Source organism: Monomorium pharaonis, chromosome 4 (assembly GCF_013373865.1).
Source record: "Monomorium pharaonis isolate MP-MQ-018 chromosome 4, ASM1337386v2, whole genome shotgun sequence".
Lineage (NCBI taxonomy): Eukaryota > Metazoa > Arthropoda > Insecta > Hymenoptera > Formicidae > Monomorium > Monomorium pharaonis.
The window spans coordinates 13809741-13831679 of record NC_050470.1 but is presented as its reverse complement, the minus strand read 5'-3'; the positions used below and the strand labels follow the sequence as shown (position 1 = coordinate 13831679).

General features: G+C 29.1%; 2 protein-coding genes and 1 pseudogene across 7 annotated transcripts in view; 2 read left to right on the top strand and 1 right to left on the bottom strand.

The window, feature by feature from the left end:
• Nucleotides 1-179: 179 nt before the first annotated feature.
• LOC105831015 lies at nucleotides 180-20422 on the top strand. 6 transcript variants are annotated; one of them, XM_036286365.1, is made up of 11 exons: nucleotides 578-695; nucleotides 796-1161; nucleotides 6140-6266; nucleotides 7447-7591; nucleotides 8069-8614; nucleotides 8683-8745; nucleotides 9965-10168; nucleotides 14158-14476; nucleotides 14600-14809; nucleotides 17094-17235; nucleotides 17566-20422. In XM_036286365.1, exons 5-11 carry the CDS (start codon nucleotides 8069-8071, stop codon nucleotides 17645-17647), a joined length of 1566 nt encoding a protein of 521 aa, XP_036142258.1. In that variant the 5' UTR covers nucleotides 578-695; nucleotides 796-1161; nucleotides 6140-6266; nucleotides 7447-7591; the 3' UTR covers nucleotides 17648-20422. The 6 variants fall into 6 exon arrangements, with proteins under 6 accessions (XP_036142259.1, XP_036142258.1, XP_036142257.1 ...); XM_036286366.1 differs by lacking the exons at nucleotides 578-695; nucleotides 6140-6266 and adding an exon at nucleotides 180-263 and having other exon boundaries at nucleotides 892-1161; XM_036286364.1 differs by lacking the exon at nucleotides 6140-6266 and having other exon boundaries at nucleotides 892-1161.
• LOC118645412 overlaps nucleotides 236-21939 on the top strand; it is a 392632-nt gene continuing 370928 nt past the window's right edge. The window contains exon 1 of the mRNA XM_036286382.1: nucleotides 236-294. The gene's annotated coding sequence lies outside the window, so the exon portion shown is untranslated. The remainder of the gene's footprint in view (nucleotides 295-21939) is intronic.
• Nucleotides 20026-21889, bottom strand: LOC118645217 (annotated as a pseudogene).

Genomic DNA, 21939 nt, shown 5'->3' with positions numbered 1-21939 from the left:
GAGCGAGTATTTGCGTATACGTTTTGTAAGGCCTGAAACCAAATTAACTAGACCCTAGGGTGACAGTTGGCATCTGAGCGTGGCGTGTGTGTTGTGGGTAGCGCCTTCATCCATTGGAGATGGCGCGTAGAGCGTACCGGAAGCGTCGGACACCGGAAATGGCGTAGCGTAGAGGGCGACCGCATGTGGCCGCCTCGAGGAGGAATCGGAGTAGCGGCAGTCGTAGTCGGAGTTCGATGTTAGCCAGTCGTGTCACTCTAGTGGTCCGTGTACCTGATTCAAATATATCACTAAGTATTATTCCTAGAAACGTTGTAGTTACTTTCCGGTCTCGCTTCCCTCGGTCCCGAATCTCCCGGCTTCCTGTACCACCCGTGGTTACTCCAAAGAAAAGACTTACAGTTTCTCTTGCGAATGACTTCAAGAATCGAGCCCCAGTGGTGCAGTCCCATGGAGCGGATTATGCGGAAGCGGAACGAGCGGATCACCAATCACAGGATCGTTTCGACGGAATTTTTGAAAGAGTTCTATCAGAATAATTCCGCAATTGGTGATCCGCTCGTTCCCGCTTCCGCATAATCCGCTTCATGGGACCGCACCCTGACACTCTAGTGTATCCGCGAATTTAAAAACGCATCTCAACGGACGGGTGCCATCTCTACAATGCAGCAGGAGTAATGGAGTAGGAGTAAGAAGTAAGAAATATGAAAATAGATTTGTCCATTTCGTTTACTCCTTGTAATTGGTCAATTGTTATTCTTACTCCTTACTCCATTACTCCTGCTGCCATTGTAGACCCCGCATTGCCCCGCGTTAAAGAAGAAGATCGCTGCGGAGAACAGTAGCTCGCCTCAATTCTCATCTGTTTTCATTTCTTGTCGATACATTAAGCTTATAAAAAATCGTGATAATTTGTCCCTGGAGGGACGGAAACACGGAAATCCATTGGGCCATAAAGAAAATTTATCAAGGATTCAAAGAGTTCACCATCACCTCGCCTTCTCGAACTACGACGTATTTATATTCACCATTGCATCATCCACATGGCTACAAGGATCTTTCTAGAAATTGATCTTGACTTAAATATTTGACTTAAATATGAACAATTGTAAAGAGAAGGTATTACCACTATGATCTCTCAAGATCCACAATTCATACCAGGTTGGTAAGTTTTATAATAATTTCGACTTTTCTCTTTGCTAGCATGTTGCTTGAAAACTTTTATTAATTTAGCATCATTGCATAAACTTACTACTTAGCAATATTTTTCGCTCTTATAGCTTGATTACCTTTTATATAGTTCTAATTTCACACAGAGCACATGGATTGGCCTCTGATTCTTATGTTATGTGGGATCTCCATTTTCTTATATATAAATCATTTAATGTGAATTTTTTATATTAACATCTTTGACATAATTATATTCATCATTTAATTGTTTATCTATTCTTTCACTTGTATATTTAATGTAATATCAAATTTCTATTTTATTATTTCCTATTTATATATTAATTGCTTTTTGGGTAATACGACCTTGATTTACCCTGTTTATATTACTTATATATGTGTTTATGGATATATATTTATTACTTGTTTCTTAAGCTGGTCACACACTTTCCATAAAACATAACAGTAAGGTGTCGACATGTTGGATTGGGCGACCATAATAGTAAGCAACTAAATCAAGTACGTGATTGGTCAAAACCTTACTGTTACGTTCTATAGAAAGTGTATGTGACCTGCATTAGAGTTTACTCCTTTCTCCTACTTTCAACAAACCTATTTTTATCTTTTAATATTTTTTTATTTTATATGTATGAATTATAATTAAAATTTATAACTTCAAATTTCGTTACCTGATCTTGTCATACTTTTATTATCTATATACATTATTAAATAATTTCATTATCTTTGTTATTATTCGCTCATACTTACTTATTTGTTGCTATTCTATTGTATGATTCATCTTATTCAAGGATCTCTTATATTAAAGATTTATCAATTATATAATTTTTTCGCTACATTATGTTTGTATAGTTTATTAGAGTACTATATTAGCACTTATACTATTGTAAAATTTTCTCTTTTTGTTACATTATTTACTGCTCTTCATATATTATGTTATGCGCATTATTATTCTTCCCCTTGAATATTTTCTTGATATACATAAATTGTCTTCGGGGAGTTTAAATTTGTATTTTCTTATTCACATTTCATATCTATGTTATAGTAAACACACTTACATCGTTGGCTGCCCTGAATTTGTCCATTTCCAGCTAAGCCAATATTATTCCACATCATTTGCTTATCTTAAGCTCATGATTCATATTCAAAACTCTCAACTTTTCAAACTTCTTTGATTTAATCTAGTTACAAAAATTTTCATTACCTGTTTTTACCCTTTGAATATTTCTCTTTAGTTGAGTAATTAATCAGCTCAAGTTAGCAATATTCCTAAACTCTAGTCTCAACTTGCTCTTATATTACTACTTTTATTACCCGAAATCTATTTTTTTTGTTTATAGTTGTAAGTATTTTTCTAGCTGCAAAAAGAACATGTAAATGTGAAAACTTTTTTAGTGAGCAAAGGGTAATAAAGTTTCAAATTTATAGCAATAGTTTTCATTGTCGCTTTAAAAAAAAATATACATAATGTCAAATTTTGTAAGTGACATAAAAAGGTTTGTTCTTTGTCACTACACTGCTGAACTGGTGCAATAAGTTAGAATAAGACAAACATTTTTTTTCATTTTAATTTATTGCACCAGTACAGCAGTGCAACTACCAAGAACAAATCTTTTATGTAACACTAAATTCTATTCAGATATACAATTGGCCTTCAAGTAACATTTTGCTTACGTTAAAATTCTATATGGGACACATATTGCATGAGTAATTAACATTACAAGATTCTTGGAGGCTTGAGAATTTCTATATCCAAGGGATCAATACATAACACAGGGTGTAATACATAATTTTGGTGAAAATGTCAAAAGTGAATATCTTCACTAGAGTGAAAGAGATATGTTGAGCAATTAATATGTTTCAAATAATATACATTTGTTCGCTTTAAAAAATTTTCTCACATTATTACTCTATGCCAATTAAAAAATTGTTTTCATTTTTGTATGTCCATCTTTTCTAGGCAAAAGAATACTTAGGACTTTAAAGATACGTTAAGATTACAAATATATTTTATGTTGTGAAAAAACAATGTTGAAGTAAAAATCGCTTTTTACTATTTAAATGCCAATAAACCCTTGAAAATTTTGCAAAGTTAGGAAATCTACATCAGTCACACCTGCAATATGTAAAATTTTAGCACAATAAATTAATTGTTATTTTATTAAATAAAAAAATTTTTTTAATGGGCTTCTTTTATTAATATTTTTTTATTCCTTGCTATAACAAAAATTGCAGAAATCCTTAAGTTTCTTACATTACAACGGTTGCATTAATAGTATATTGCATTTATAGTAAATGTATTGGATCAATAAGCAATAAAGTAATGTGTTTATCATATACTACAACACTAATGTATCCGTTAGTACAGTAGAGACTCATTTTAATAAGATAAAGCATTTTGATAATGATAAACTTTACAATACTGTTATTAAATATTAATATATGCAATAATCTGTTTATAATTAAAAATTTTATCAAGAGATAACAACATACTGATTATTGCAAAATTTTGTTCAAGCCATATTGCATGTGTTGTGAACAAGACAGATTTTTTAATCTTTCAAAATTGGACTTTTAAGGTTAACATTTTATTTATCATATCGATCTCTTAAGCCGGTTCTGCAATACATTACTGACAGTGAATATCGAAACGCAGCCATTGTATGTTGCAGTCGGATGTCTGAACGCAGCCAATGGTTCAATGAGAGAATTTTGTTATCGAAAAAGAAATTAGAAATTCTCTCATTGAACCATCGGCTGCATCGCAATATCCGACAGTGATATACAACATATTGTAGAACCGGTTTTAAGCCTCGTCTACAGAAGTCACAAACAGCCAGAGGCTCGATTCTTGAATTCATTCGCAAGAAAACGTATGCGCAAATACCCGCTCTAACAGAAAAGTTGCAAGTTTATTGGTTAAAAGCCATACGATAGCCAATAAATTTTCAACTTTTCTATAAGAACAGAATTTGCGAATACGTTTCTCTTGCAAATGAATTCAAGAATCGAGCCCCAGTTGCAACTTGCGACAGCTAATGAGCGTCTAGTTTCTAGTTAAGCCTCGTCTACAGAAGTCGCAAGCAGCCAGTTGCGTCTTGCGACAGCCAATGATTGTCGAGCTTTAACTAGAAACTAGACGCTCATTGGCTGTCGCAAGTCGCAAGCAGCCAGTTGCGACTTGCGACAGCCAATTAAGGACCATCTACAATGGAGAGTTGTAGGCCGTAGCAGTAGTCGTAGACAATATTTTCATTACGTACGACTACTGCTACGGCCTACAACTCTCCATTGTAGATGGCCCTTTAACTGTCAAGCTTTAACTAGAAACTAGGCATTCATTGGCTGTCGCAAGTCGCAAGCAGCCAGTTGCGACTTGCGACAGCCAATGAATGCCTAGTTTCTAGTTAAAGCTTGACAGTTAAAGGGCCATCTACAATGGAGAGTTGTAGGCCGTAGCAGTAGTTGTACGTAATGAAAATATTGTCTACGACTACTGCTACGGCCTACAACTCTCCATTGTAGATGGTCCTTAAGGGCCATCTACAATGGAGAGTCGTAGGCCGTAGCAGTAGTCGTAGAAAATGTCTCCACTTCGTATTGCTTTACTGTTTACAGCCTACAGCAGACATTGAGCCAATTCATTGCGTGCTTACGATGAGCGTTGGGGCATTCGGAATTAGTTTTTGGTCGCCTTTCTTTGATGGCCGGCTTGTATGTTATTGCTACGTCGTTTTTATTCTAGACAGCATTGCCGTAGTTTTAGTGCTGTTACGGCTAAAACACTCTATTGTAGATGGCCCTTTAAGCCTCGTCTACAGAAGTCGCAAGCAGCCAGTTGCGACTTGCGACAGCCAATGAGCGTCTAGTTTCTAGTTAAAGCTTGACAATCATTGGCTGTTGCAAGTCGCAACTGGCTGCTTGCGACTTCTGTAGCCGAGGCTTTATTGGCTATTGCAAGTCGCAACTGATTGCTGCAGATTGAAATTTTGTAGATGAGGCTAAATATGTAATGTATATTTGCTTCAATGCTAAACTTTATTGCAATTTTCACATAAATTCACATTAATCCTTTTAGTATATTTTTAGTATACTTAGGCCTATTTCTACCAACGTAGATTAACTTTAATCTCGGTTTAATTTACTTGTTATCTCATTCTAGTTCCAAAAATTAGAAAGAGATAAAGGCTGGTATTCATAGTCGAATCTTATTTCAAGATCGTCTCAAGCAATATCTTAAGATGCTAATACAGCTCTGTGATTGGCTGATGGCATCTTAAGACAGTACTTAAGATGATCTTAAATATAAGATCCGACTATGAATACTGGCCATAGAGTAAGTTAATCTACGTTGATAGAAATGGGCTTTAATCAGCTTTTTTTTGAATAAGCTACGATTTAATTTATTCGATATTTTGTAGTTGTCCTTTTCTTGATAAATTTGTTTCTATATTGCATTGAACGACAATTAGGGTGGAGTCCCGTGGGGCGGATTATACGAAAGCGGAACAAACGGATCACCAATCACGGGATCATTTTGATAGAACTCTCAAAGATTCCGTCTAAACGGTCTTGTGATTGATAATCCGCTTGTTCCGCTTCTGCATAATCCGCTCCATGAGACTCCACACTTAATATTTGAGTAAAATAATTGTGTTTTGATATTATTAAGCCAATTTGATTCATAACAGCAAATGGAATAGATATAATAAAAATTATCTAGACAGGAAATATCAAAAAATTACACAATAATAAAAAATATATAATAAATGTATAATTATAATACTCTTTACACAATACTTACATGTCACATTGACAGCTGCCACTAAATTATAACCTATATTGTCTTAAAAATGTCTTTAAAAAAGGATGTCTATTAGAGTGCATTCGTCTTGCTCGCTTTCACGCTGTTAGTACTGACGCTTAGATGCAGTAATTTTGTTCGTTCGTGTAGGATACAGCGTAGAAATGCTAGCTGCAAGCCGAACGGCTGTTATATTTATTTTGACGAAAAAAAATGGCTGCTCTTAGTAATAATCTTTGAGTATATATACATGGAGGAGGAATGCCTATACTCAAAGGTAATAATCAATGCCGAATATTAGCTATAATAGTAAATGAATTTTACAATATCGTGTTCTCGTCTTCATCGGAAGAAAGTGAAGAGTATGATATTGAAGTTGAAATGTTACAAAGTAAAAATGTTAAACAACATGTTTATCGCCTTTAAAATTACGTAGAGGTTATCATACCACAGTATACTAATAATTAACCAGTTTAAATCTCATTCTAGATAAATTAATTAGGTTTTATTAACTATAAAGTAATATATTGAGAAAACAATATTTATTTATATTATATTCACACATATATTGAATGAGGTTTATAAATTGCTTATATATAAATTATCGTTAGTAATAACCACAACTAGTAATACTGTTGGCGAGTAATTTCGCGTTCGTCTTAACTAAAAGCACTTACGCTTTCGTTGCACTACCTCTTTTGAGAAAGCGATTGTAAGCGAGAAATGATGTTTTCGCTATGAAATTATGATGTCATTGGGTGCGTTCAGGACACTCAACAGTTGTACAACAGTTGAGTAATTCGCTAATATAATTGGTCCAAATTTAGAGATTTAACAGTAAGGACCAATAATCACTGATTGCTCACTGATCACTTGTGTTTCCTGAACGCAACCATTGCTTTACGAAAGCGTGTGAAAGTGTCAAATCGAACGCACTCTAAGGCCGGTATTCATAGTCGGGTCTTATATTTAAGATCATCTTAAGTACTGTCTTAAGATGCCATCAACCAATCACAGAGCCGTATTAGCATCTTAAGACATTGCTTGAGACGATCTTGAAATAAGATTTGACTATGAATACCGGCCTAAGGCTTGGTTCCACAACTCACGGTTAAATTAACAGGCCGATTATTCCATTGGAATTGACCAATCGTATTTGTCGTTAAGCAAAATTAACAAATACGATTGGTCAATTCCAATGGAATAATCGGCCAATTAATTTAACCGTGAGTTGTGGAACCGGGCCTAAAAGTCTTTTTAGTAATGTCTTAAGGACATCTTTTTTTAAGATGTCTTAGATGTCTTCATTTTTATGATGTCTTAAAAAGAATGTCTTTAAGACGTTACTAAAAGTTGTTTTAAAGACGTCTTTTTGATGTCTTTTAAACATGCGTGTTGTCTGGGATATTATCTGTATAATGATGTAATAATAACAATATTTTTGTTAAAAATTACAGAAGAGGAATATAAGAAATAACAAATTCAATAGAAAGAATAAGTGTTGTCTTTTGCAAGAAACATTAGGAAATTATAATTAAGGAGAAGAGAAAACTAATAAAAAGTGAAATCCTATCTTTTGTTAAAGAGATTGTAAAATTTATTGTAAGTAAGAATTTTATACTTATGCTTTGTTCTTTGGATTTTTTTTTTTTTTTTTTTTTTTTTATAAATAATTACGTGGCTAAACGTTATCTGTTATAATTTTTTTAACTGTTGCAGAATTAATGAATTAAATTGAAAAATGTGTTGTTTTATATGATTTAAAATGTGTAATTCTTGAATTTTACTTTAGTTTCTATGGCACATTTCTTATTATTTTTTAAACATTTATTTAGTATTTTTATTCTTTTTACGAATGTTGATTTATGTTAAAAAAGATTTTAAAAATTAAGAGTTTTTTGTCTAAGTGTTTAAATTTAATAGAAATCGATGTTTAATAGTAACTTATTGACTCTTTGATGTTATTAAATTAGTTATTGAATTTTTGATAAATATAAATATAATTAATTTCTTAATCTATTATTGGGTAATGTTTTTTGCCGTGTGGTCAATGCTTTATTTTTCTATTCATTGTTTTAGATGGAGATTATAGAAGGAAAACGAAATGGTTCTCAATTGTATGTTTACAATAATTATACCTATTGTATGGATAAGAGATTTGGTAATATATATCGTTGTTCAAAACGTAAGAAGGAGAACTGTCCTGCAGTAATAGAAAGAGAAGGAGAATCTTGTAATTTGAAACATAAACATAATCATTCTGAAGAACGATACATTTTTGAAATTCATAAAATGAAAAGAGAAATGATTCGATTGTCCAAAGAAACAACATCTCCTAAAAGTATATTTGATACAGTTTCTTGCAATAATTTGAAAGTTGCACCATATATTTCATACAATAGTATGAAATCCATTCTCAGTCGTCACAGGGCCTCATCACGTCCAAATATTCCTTCTGACTTACATTCTTTGCACAAACAATTAGAAACATACATACCTACAAATAATATTTATAAAGGATGTGCAATATCGTGTGATAACAAGATAGCGCTTATTTTTAGTACTGATACTTTATTAAATGTATTATCTGAAGCATCTGAAATTTTCGTAGATGGAACATTTTCGGTAATTGTTTTATTACATTTTTGTTTTTATTTTTTATTTATATTGAAAACCGTAAACTGATTTTTCAGATTGTACCAAAGAAACCTAGTATTGCCCAGTTATATACTATACACATCCGTTATATAGATACGGTACGTAATCTGTTACTAAAGGATTATATTTATAAGATTACACATGTATACGCTAAATGTGTCACAAATTGTGCAATATTGCTACTATGTACTTTATTTGATAAAAAAACAAGTCAATTTTGTTTCTTACCATTTTTAGTAAAAAGTAACAATATGTATTATTAATAATAGGATACTAAGCATGAAATTTGTAAAACAAAGTAGTTTTAGCACAGTTAACGTCCAAACGTATAAATTTTCTTATATTTTACTTTTTCTGGTTTTTAACATTGTTTTTCTACCAAACTTGATGTCAATTTTTTAAACATCTTTAAATTTACCTTTTATTTGTTTCATAACAAATAGAATTTATTTAGAAAATGTTTTGAACTATGGCTATTCATATTTATCAATATGTTTTATTTGTGTTAATATTATTTGCTGTATTATTAATTTTATTTTTATTTTTGGCAATACAAGACATTTGGCGTTTAACTATTGCCAATGGTATTTATAATTATAGTTAATATACAATAATCTAAAAATAAATATAAATAATATAGATTGTATAGATAATATACGAATAATATATCTTTATTAGATCTGTTCTAAAAACCGTGCTCGAACAAGTTACTTTTTTAAAAAAGCATTGGAAATATTGTTGAAAATAGTTATTTTATTTTTTTAGATATAATATGTAGGAAAATTATAATATTAAATTTATACCACCTTGTATAATATTTGTGTCATAAATTTCATTCAAATGAGCTCGTTAATGTAGTTTAATATTTGAAAGTTTATCTTTGTTAAACATTGATGAGTAACACCTGTGAACTAGAATCTTTCTATTACCATTTCTCAATTTTATGCTCAATAGATAAGTTATGAATTATGTTGGCAACCTTATTTTTAAATATAAATTATTTTTAATATGTGTAGAAAATATATAACAAGACATTTAATGCAAAATCAGCATACAATAAAAGAAGAATTTCTATTTAAAAATTAAAAATTATCAATGTTTTAAAAATTAGTTATAAACTTCTAAAAATTATATTTACTAATTAGCTTTGCACTTTTATTTTTAAAATCTATTTTGTTATAATTATATATCTTCTGAGATATATTTAAAATGATAATTGTTATTGTCTTACCCTATATATATTACATATGTATATTTGTGTAATGTACATGATATGTTATATTTTATTAAGATACATTATATACATCTAATTTATAGGGCATAGCAACAGTGTTTGTACTATGTGAGGCACGTTCTGCCTCTCTCTACAAAGCAATGTGGGAGAAAATTGTTTCACTTGCACCAGGTCTAAATAAAAATCTTAAATTTATTATGGCTGATTATGAACAAGCAGCAATAAAAGCAATGAATGAACAATTCCCAACAGTTACTATTCATGGCTGCTGGTTTCATTATTCACAGGTACTTATTTTGAATTTTTATGTAATAATTAAATTGAAATCGTATTTTCGAGATTTTTATAATTTAAGTTTGTTATATATTGCTGATTACATTTATCGATATTTAACTATTTTTCTTTTACAATCATTGAGTTGTGTTTTAATGAATTTTGAATATTTATTACTAATATATAAATTATTAACAATATGACAAATTGACAGCAAATTCAGTAAGAATTTAATCAAAACTGGAATTACATGTCCTCATTAAGATTCCTAGTCCCTTATCGCGACCATATTAAATCGTAATATCAGAAGGTAAAAATACACTATTTTATAAATTATTTTAATATTGAAATGTACTAAATTAAATATTTATCGATATTTTAAAAAATTTACTTATTTGATTATTAAAAAATATTAATACACATATACATTAAACATGTGTTAAGTATAAAATTTCTGTAATTGTTAGTAAAAATTGTTAATAAAGATTGAAACAGATGTTTAATATGAATTACTGATGAACTATTTTTAATACGATTATGACTTACAGACGAATGAACAATGTTAAAAAAAAGAATGATAACTTTACAATTACTATACAATTTTCTGTATCTAAGAGAACGATGTCTAATTGTACTATGTTTAAATAAAGGCCTCTCGATATATTGCATTATCTCAAAATAAATATTAACTTGATCTTATAAGTTGATTTTACTATTTTATTACAGTTTATTTATTATTGTTATTAATTTATGTATTTCTCGATATTTTGTAATATTTTCTAGCATAAATAGAAATGTCCAAAATGCAAATTTTGTATCCCTGAAAAGGAACGCTTTTTTATTTTTATGTCTACATAATAAAAATTTAAACGTTTTGGCTCATTAATTTTTGAGTAATCCTCAACAAGGTGAGATATTGCGTTATTAACTGACTGTTCAAAATAATTTAATAATTGCTTAATATTTGTTTTTTATGCAGATAGTTTAGTTAATCTATCCATTAATTTAATAATTATTTTAACTTCATCAGTTAACCTCTTAAAGTATATGTATTGCACAACTTCAATTTTCGATTTTCATAAAAATAACACTAATCACAATTAAGAATCTTCGCAATTATTAACAGTTGACGTAAATTGTATAATATACTTAGTCACTCTAACGATTATTATGAGAGAAAATATTGTATGTAAAAGTGTACGTATGTATGTGTATGTATGTGTATTGTATGTCTATGGTAAAAGTCAGAGAGTGAAAGGCAATAAATAATAAATATATACAAAAACAATTGAATTGAATTTTGTTAAAGCATTAGATTTACTTCATTATATGAAAAAACAAAATACGTGCACAATTATTCAAGTACTGTTAATACATTAATGTATAATAAATGTAGAAATAAAAAAAATTATATATTTTTATACGTGCATTTACATTATTTAAAAAAACGAGCAACAATTATAAATTATAATTTATCTGATATTGAGGAATATGTATGGTGAAGAAATTCGGTGTCAATCTGTAAATTAATACTTTTATTTTTGAAGACAAATATGAATCATTTCTGAAATTAGTTTCTTAGACAAAAATCTCATTATCTAAAATTGTTATATTTTCCCAATCAAACTGCTTATTTTAGTATCTTAATTAAACAGACATATAGAAAATAAAAAGGTGTTTCTTTTCACGCAACAACAGCAGCGTTGATTTTCATTGTTTTTAATACTGTAACTTTTTTTTCAAATTGTCGAGAGCCCATAATTCACTTTTTAATCGATTTTTGTACTCTTTTGTAAAATATTATGTAATATGAAAACAATGTAATACTTGTTTTGATGTTAGCATAATATCTTGTATATTTATTACTGTCTAGCGAGAAAATACCTTCAGAGCAAAATTTGTAGGAAAGCTATCTTTTACATAAGTTCTATGCTATATTTTGTATCATGTTCTTTTCACTTCTATATATGAACCAAGAATTCTCTCGCTGGAAAGAGTAATAAAACTTTCTATCTTTATTTTTGTACTCTATTACTTTCTTTGTCATGCAATTTAAAGAAAAATTAAATAAATAAGCCCTACAAATAGAACAACTTTATTATTAACTGTTGTATGTTATCATAACAGGTATGTCTTAAAAGTTAATCTTAATCTTACACTTGTTACTTAATATGCAGAATAATATGTTAATATTAAAACAGATATATGTTGTTTTCACATTATATAACATTTTACAGAAAAGAGTATAAGAAGAAACAAGTTTATTAGATACTCCACAATCAGTAAAATGATTTGTATACAATACAATCTGTACATATACCATCTATGAATTTTATAAACTTTCTTTTCTGTGAATTAAACTATATATAGTATCTATAAATAAACTTAAAATGATCTTAAATATGGGATCAAACTTTGAATACTAATCTAAATAATGAATAAATATTAATATAAATTTAAAAGAACATAAATTATCAACATTTTTTAAATCTAAAAAATATTTTGTGTAAGATATTAATATTAAAAATATGAATAAATGTATACAACAAAAGTATTAACATGAAAAACCGTGTATAATTCAATTATTTATTAATGCATTTTTAATATTATTACTTTTAGTCGATATTTTGTTTAGAGAAAATATTAATTAAAGTAACTACATTTAAAGTAGATATCACAGCTATGTTTAATAATGCACATGTACGCGCATTTTTTATAGTAAATGTCACGTATTATATATAGATTTGCGCATATACACGTTATGGAACATATGTATATGTAAATTAAGTCTATACATATAATCAAATCAGTTTAATAAATTTAACTTAAGTTAAACTTGAGCCTGCGACACACGACACAGCTTGTTTTCATGCTGGAATGCTGTTTCAGCATTATAATTAATCAATTATAATTTTGATATACAAGAATCGTCAAATCGTTATGATACTGGAAAGTAATTTAACTTAAAAACAAGTATTGTAAGCTTTATAACATCACGTATTATTATGTAATCTAATTAGTTTGTACATACAATGCGCAAATATTACAGTGATTAAATAAACTTCTACCTTCTGTTTATAATATATAATTTTTTGAACTTTCCAATTTTTACACGTTTGATAAAAATGTCTCGAAAAATGCTCGAAATTTCGAAATAATTTGACACGAACTGATATAGAGATTTTCATAGAGAAAAGTCTGTAGTATAAATCCGCAAATATTACATTTTTTTTACTAAAAATTACAGCTTAAAAATATTACACTTGTAACATTTTTCCTATTAAAAGGATTCTAAAGTCGTCTGTTTTGACATTAAAAAAAAATTAATTTTTTAATTGGCTTTATAGAATCACAAAACTTTTACAAAATTAAAGAACGCACCAAAATCTAAAGCAAAAAAGTCAAGTTTATATCAACAACAAAAATTATTTTTGATACGTAGAGCTGTTATGAGAGTATTTACTATGTATACAAAATCTATGATATGTGTACAAAATGAAATCTTATTCCTCTAGAAATAACATATATGAACAATATCGTGCAATTTGAACTAAGATCAAAGACCCAGAAAAAAAGATTAGCTTCATAAACTTTTATAATTGCAAATCCAGATATAAGTTAATAAAAAAAAGCAGTCTAAAAAACATTTTTTAATTTTCGGTATAAAATCCAATTCCAAGCTATTATTATGTGTTCCAAGATATTAATATGTGTGCTTTAATTCCGGAAAAAAATTTCCAAATCTATAAAGAAATATGTGCGAAATCTTGTTAATGATATGCATGAATGACTCTACATTATCGATTCAGATCAAGTTTGACGGGTGTTTAGCATTCCCTTAAAAAGTATTTTATCTTATAAATATATAAATGTATGATTATAAACAGAAAAAAAGAAACGGGAGGAAGGGAAGATCTTAATTTAAATTCTTAATCTAAACAAAATTTAAAATGCATTTATTATAGCATTTTTATAATTTTTTGTAATTTTCTTGATATTACAGGCTCTTGTTAGAAAATGGCGACAGTTAGGTTTGGATGATGAACCTAGTGAATTATTGTCTATGGCAAAAACAATGGCTTTGGCACCAAGTAATTTGTTTGAAAAGTCATTAAATATTATGCAAATATTTTCTAATAATTTAACAAAGAAATACCCAGCAATTGATAATTTTTTACAATATATAAAAAATATGTGGTTACCAATTGCACCTAAAGTGTCAGTGTTTGGTTGTCCCAACCGTACAAATAATTTGGTTGAAAATTTTTATGGGAATATTACAAAAAAGCTGGGAGCTACTCCCAATCTGTGGAAATTTTTGGGTATGTTAATTGTATATTGTAATTTAAACATATCAATACAATACATATATGATATACTTAATATATATATATAATATTAAGTAATATACTAACAAAGCATATGCAATCACAAATATTATTTAGATGATGTCAACAATCTGATAGTTAATCAGATGTTAAATTATGAACGTCTTCAACTTGGTCATTCCTTAAAACAATCACGAATGAAATTAGATTTTTATAAAAATAGAAGAATTGGACAAGCACAAATAAACTTAGTTACTGGGAGAATATCGTTACAACAATTCTTACAGATATTTGTACGAGTTGAATGTCAAGAAAAAATTTCTGAAGGTATGTTTAAATTTTTGATATTTGTGTATATATATATATATATATATATATATATATATATATATGTAAGTATATATGTGTGTATATATACATATTTGTATATATATATATATATATATATATATATATATATATATGTATACATATACATATATAGTATATATGTATATGTATACATACACACAGGTATACTGTATATATATACATATACATATATATATATGTATATGTATATATATATACAGTATGTTTATATTTGTATGTTTAAATTTTATATATATATATGTGTGTATATAAACACAAAATACAATATTATATAAAATTTATTATTTTATGAATGTTTCTTTATCAAAATATAATAAAATAAATTTTGTATAATATATGTATATGTACATAGAGGAAGAGTAACAATATTGACGTACGACTTTGTATTTCAACTGCATTTCTTAAATAAAAGCTAAAAATAAAAGTTTGAAAACAAGTACAAATTCGAAAGCATCTTCTATCAAATGGTCTAATTGTTATTATAATACTGTTTCGCATTTTGTAATGATTAACATTTTCGTAATACAATTCAAAAAGTCTTTGAGAAAGTAAGCCCCCAAAATTGGTACACGTATTGAACAATTAAAGAGTTAATGTTACTTTTGTCAATTTATACATCTTACCTTAATTGTATTGTGCAGACTCATGTTGTTTTATTAAATTTTATCTAACAGGCAAACGTTTTACAAAGCAAGTTTTTTTTATATTATTAATACAAAACTGCTGTAACATGAATCGAGTCATTGTGAGTATAAAGGGAGATAACATCAACTCTGACTCAGGTTATTTCTTTTCGTTTTTGTAAAAAATTGTTTAAAAAACAAGTGTCGCTCTCCCCTGCAAAACAAGATATCAATCATTAAAAGTTGACAATTTTTTAAAATTAGAAAACTTGTCACATCGACGGAAGGTACCGATATGTGGATACTTCATGTCTATACGCGCATGCTCTGTAATTTATAAGGACTCTGTAACCTACCAGAGTCGCTATCTTTTTCCCAGAGAAGTATATCATTTTATGCTCAACAGTTATATCATGTTTTAATCTGTATTACCAAGAAAATATAGAAGAGAAAAATATAAATAATAAAAATACAAATAAAACAATTTTAGAAAGTTACAAGTATATAAAATGATTTAATAATATACTTATTGTTTGTGTAATTAAAAACAATCATATAATTTGCAAGAAAAAATTAGACAAATTTTATTCTTACTCTTAAAAATTTTGTTTTTAACAGAAATTATATAGAACAGTCAAAAACGTATCAACTATGAGTTCTCTTTTTTTTAGTTATATATATATATATATATATATATATATATATATATATATATATAAATAACTATAAAGCATGCGTCTGAGATTGTATTGGTATCTTTCTTCTATGTCTCTACACACATACACACGCGCGTGCGACGTGTGGTAGTGACGATCACTATGTATATTTGTGAGTATAAACATTGCGTATGTGTGTGCGCGCGCGCGCGCACGTGTGTGTGATTAGAGATCGGAATCATCGATATTTTCAGTAATACTTTTAGCTTTAATTAATGATTACTTGATTTATTAATAATCAAAGATGAAAATTATTTGATTAATCGATAATCAAAGATGAAAATTATTTGATTACTTGATTAATCAGTAATCAAAGACGAAAATTATTTGATTATTTGATTAATCAATAATCAAAAACAAAAATTATTTGATTATTTTATTAATCAATAATTAGAGTAAAAAATTTTGATTACTCGATTAATCAATAATCAGTCGAAAAATTTTAATTACTCGATTAATCAATAATCAATACCGAAAGTTGGATTATTAGACTAACAAGTAATCAGAATAAGATAATTTTTATTATTTAATTAGCATTCAGACCTAAAAATTTGGCAATTACTTTATTGTTCAGCAATCAGGATTAAATGTTTCTTGATTGTTCAGTTAATTATTGAAATAATCAAGAATGTATGTATGTATATACGTACGTACGTACGTATGTATGTATGTATGTATGTATGTATGTATGTATGTATGTATGTATGTATGTATGTATGTATGCATGTATGTATGTATGTATATATTAAAAGTGTATGCATGTATGTATGGTATGTATGTATATATGTATGTATGTATGTATGTATGTATACACAAACTATGTTTAGACTTACAGATATATACAATTACGTATCGTTATAATTGTACGACATATGCAATAACGACATTTTTTTTTCTTAGATTGTGAAGAAAATAACTACACTTACGACGATACACCTGATAATGGTCACATCTCTATTGAAAATATTCCAATAAAAGATGTACGAGTTCAACTTTTAAGAATAGACACATTTAAAAATAGGATTCCTTTAAGTGATAAGACGTACGTATTTAATTTGCGAACAGTGAAAATTATTTCTATTCCTATTATTTTTATATTTTTATTACAAAGAAAAAATTATTTCTTATACTATAAGGAAAGATAGCCGAGAAAAGTTGAAGTACAGATTAAAAATCATACAATGTAAAAACAAATTTTTAATTAAAATTTCTATCTTATACAATATTTTATTCATATATTTATTTTATTATTTTATATCCACAAAATTAAAAAATTATGAGGTAAATGACTTACATAGAGAGTATTAACATAATGAAATATGCCATGATTCTTCTATACCTAAAAAAAACTAATACATTAATTTTCTTACAGAAATATTGGCATGTCGTCAACTTCATCTCCCACAAAGAAAACGGCACTTCGACGCAGTACCTATAAAAATAAGTCTCAGTAGTATTTGTTCATTTTTTTACATATTTAATTTTATTATATCGTTATGCGATACACCTTATTCTCAGGTTAATATCGTTGGTACTTACGATTAACTGTAAAGCTATGCCACTACTCGCGACCTGACGTTAGTTAATGTAAAAAAGCTTTATTTCGGTTTTAATTTACTTTCCATCTTTTTTGAAATCTAGAAGTTAGCCAAATACAAATAAACATGTTATATTCTTGTTATTGGTGATATATCTATCAACATAATGAAAAAGCTAATTTACATTGACTAATGTCGGATCGCAAGTAGTGACATAGCTTTATATCCAAATGTTAACAGTAACATCAGCCAGAGAGCAAGGTGTAGTTGAGACAATATGTAAACCTTAATATAAGTTACATGATAACAATATATGTTACATGATTTTGTATTGAAAGTAATAGCGAATTCGGTTGCTTGCACTAGTGCACACTAAGGCTTGTTTACATACTTTACATCAGCATTCTTATATTTAAGAATACATGTTCAAAAACTATTTAACCAAAAAAATAATTCTATGAATGTTGTACAGATTATTTTATTGATTACGAAGTATTTTAAGAAGAATTTAAGATGATTCTTAAATATAAAAATTGATTATAAACAAGCCTTAATATACACTCAGTGCGCACTAGTGCAAGCAACCGAATTCGCTATAAGTTACATTGATTATGATACATCGCATGTAAACTCCATTAACTTATTTGTTACGTGATTGTTTTTTTCTAATTTTGTACTACAGCGCATACACGGACGCACGCACGCATACGGACGCGCGTCCGTGTGGGACAAATGTATAGTATTTCTCATTTAAGCATATAATGCAATTGACTATTGATCGTGGTTCTCTATTCTCATCGATAAGTTTTTTCATTTCACGTATTCTTCACGTAACAAATAAGTTATGGGTTTTATACACGTATTCGTGTTTTATTCAATATTACGACTTACTACCCAGCAAGCACAGAACATTGCGGCAATGTTGTAATATTGCTCTGATATTGATACAATGTTATAACAATGCCACAACGTTGCTGCTATGTTCTGTGTTTGCTGGGTACCGAGTAATACACCTTACTCCCAGGCTAACATTGTTACAAGTAGTGACATAGTTTTATATCTGAATCTTATTAGTAACATTAGACTGAGAGCAAGGTGTAGTTGAGACAATATGTAAGCTTTTGTTACATGATTTTATATTAAATCTAAGTTACACGTAATTTTATACATTAAATCTAAGTTACATTTATTGCGATAATTTGCATGTAAAACTTTTAACTTATTTGTTACATGAATGTTTTTTCTAACTTTGTACTATACGCACGCACGGACGGACGCACGCACGCACGCACGCACACATGCACACGCGCAAAATACACACACGCACGCATACCCACATACACACACACGTACACCCGCGCGTGCGTCTGTGTGGGACAAATGTATTTCTCATTTATGATACTTCTCATTTAAGCATATAATGCAATTGACCATTGGTGGTGGTTCTCTGTTCTCGTCAATAAGTTTTTTCATTTCACGTATTTTTCACGTAACAAATAAGTTATGGGTTTTATACACGTATTCGTGTTTTCTTTAAAATTACGACTTACTACCGAGTGATACACCTTACTCTCAGGCTAACATTGTTGCAAGTAGTGACATAGTTTTAAATCTGAATCTTATTAGTAACATTAGACTGAGAGCAAGGTGTAGTTGAGACAATATGTAAGCTTTTGTTACATGATTTTATATTAAATCTAAGTTACACGTAATTTTATATATTAAATCTAAGTTACATTGATTGTAATAATTTGCATGTAAAACTTTTAACTTATTTGTTACGTGAATGTTTTTTCTAACTCTGTACTATACGCACGCACGCACGCATACATGCACACGCGCAAAATACACACACGCATATCCGCATACACACACACGTACACCCGCGCGTGCGTCTGTGTGGGACAAATGTATTTCTCATTTATGATATTTCTCATTTAAGCATATAATGCAATTGACCATTGGTCGTTGTTCTCTATTCTCGTCAATAAGTTTTTTCATTTTACGTATTCTTCACGTAACAAATAAGTTATGGGTTTTATACACATATATTCGTGTTTTGTTCAAAATTGTGACTTACTACCGAGTGATACACCTTACTCTCAGGTTATCATCGTTGCTACTTAGATCAATTTACTTTCTTTTCAGTTTTAGATGTTAGGAAATGATAGAAAATACGTCACATTCATGTTCGTATATGTATCAACATAAGTTGGTTAAAAAGCTAATTTACATTGACTGACGTCGGATCGCAAATAGTGACATATATTTATATCCAAATGTAAGTAGCAACATCAGCCTGAGAGCAAAGTGTAGTTGAGACAATATGTAATTTCTATATATCCTAGATAGCACAGAGAGTTCCAAAAGAACTCAATTGTATGTCACCAATTATAAATTCTTTTTAAGAAGCAAAAAGAATTCTTTTTTTACAAAAATTCTTTTTGCATTTTAAAAAGAATTCAATATTGGTGACTACAATTGAGTTCTTTTTGAACTCTCTGTGCTATCTGGGATGCTACATGATTTTGTATTAAAAGTTAAGGTACATTGATTGTGATACTTTGCAATATAATAATATATTTTAATAAATTTCTAGTAATTTCCTTCAAACAAAAATGTGTGCTTGAACATCTTGTTAATAATATCTCAAATATAATGTAGTCAATCGAATTAAAATTTTAACTGTAATTAGATATATTTCTCTATAAACACCTAAATTTTCAAAGATTCATCGGTAAAAGATACTTGTAATATAATCACATCTTAACTGCCAATTTCAGCAAAGTGTCATGTATACCATGGCTCAGCGTTTGGATAATTTATGGGATCAGTATAACGTGTAGCGTCAATGAAACCAGAAATTGCATTGTTAAATGAATAAGATATGGGAAGTATTGAGGATATTGATTGACAATTTGTTGTCAATCAGAATTTCACTTCGTAGCAGTTTCTTTAAGAATGCTCTGTAAATTAGAATAAAGAGAAATTTAGTTTATTATTAGATAACTGATTAAAATTAGTTAAATTATTGATAAAAAAGATTTTAAAGTTACATTTTGAAGTTAGCCCAAGGAGAAAAGCGAGATCGAATATATTAATTTCAATGAGAGTAATTAATAGTTACAGGTAAGTAAAATTATAATAAATCAATGTTTAAATTAAACTTTATTATAATATAGTGGGCATTTATCATTATTATAGACACCTGATTAAATTGATCAAAAATCTGGCAAAAATCGCGGACTTTATCAGCAACTACAGCCCACACCTCTGCTTCAATATCTTTCAATAATACTTAAAATGCTGGCACTAGATTCGTTTTCGTTATTTCTGGACTAACAGCCTTTCGAAACCGCAGACACAAAATATTTAAATATATAATTTATAGTATGATAAAAATTTTCTTAAAATAAATATCTCAAATATATATTTAAGTTTCTTAAAAAAGGAATGATGAGTAAAAGAGTTTTAAATTATAATACTTACATCTGTAAATTAACTTATCTGCCACCATGTAACGAACAAGCCATCATTCATCACTGGTGCATTGTCAAAGCATAGGCATAACTAGTTGCTGAACATTCTCTAGTAACAATGCTGCAATATTGATGCAAGCTTCAACAGCCAAAAGACGAACTGAATCCTGTAAAATTACGAGTTGCTCCGTATAACAATCTGATTGACAAAATGGAGAATTTATAAAGTTTTATTGTTTTGATGCACTTACTTGTTCGTCCTGAGCAAGTATAACAAACATGGGTATTAAATCAGATTTAAGGTACTCGATTTCCACAACTTTTGTAAATTCGCCTAATGTAGGAGCGGCCTATCTTTGCGCCATAAATGTGTCATCCTGGTACAAACTACGAAAGTGATTTCACCATTCCGCTGCAATATTCGAGTGCGCCAAATGTTACAGTTATTATTTTATATTTTTTTAAAACTAAACTAGCATGGATCTATGAGAATTATAAGATAATTACTTTTGATGGCTGAGCTCATCCTTGGGTAACAAATGCTGAACAAGCTACATGCCGATGTTATTGATGTGATCCAGTCCCCTAAAGCCAAGCATGGCACCAATGGCACAAAGTGCTTTACCAAATCTGCAGGACTGTGCTGGGCCGCGACATTTCTCAAGAATTCTCCCTCCCTCCCTCCCTCCCTCCCTCCCTCCCTCCCTCCCTCCCTCCCTCTCTCTCTCT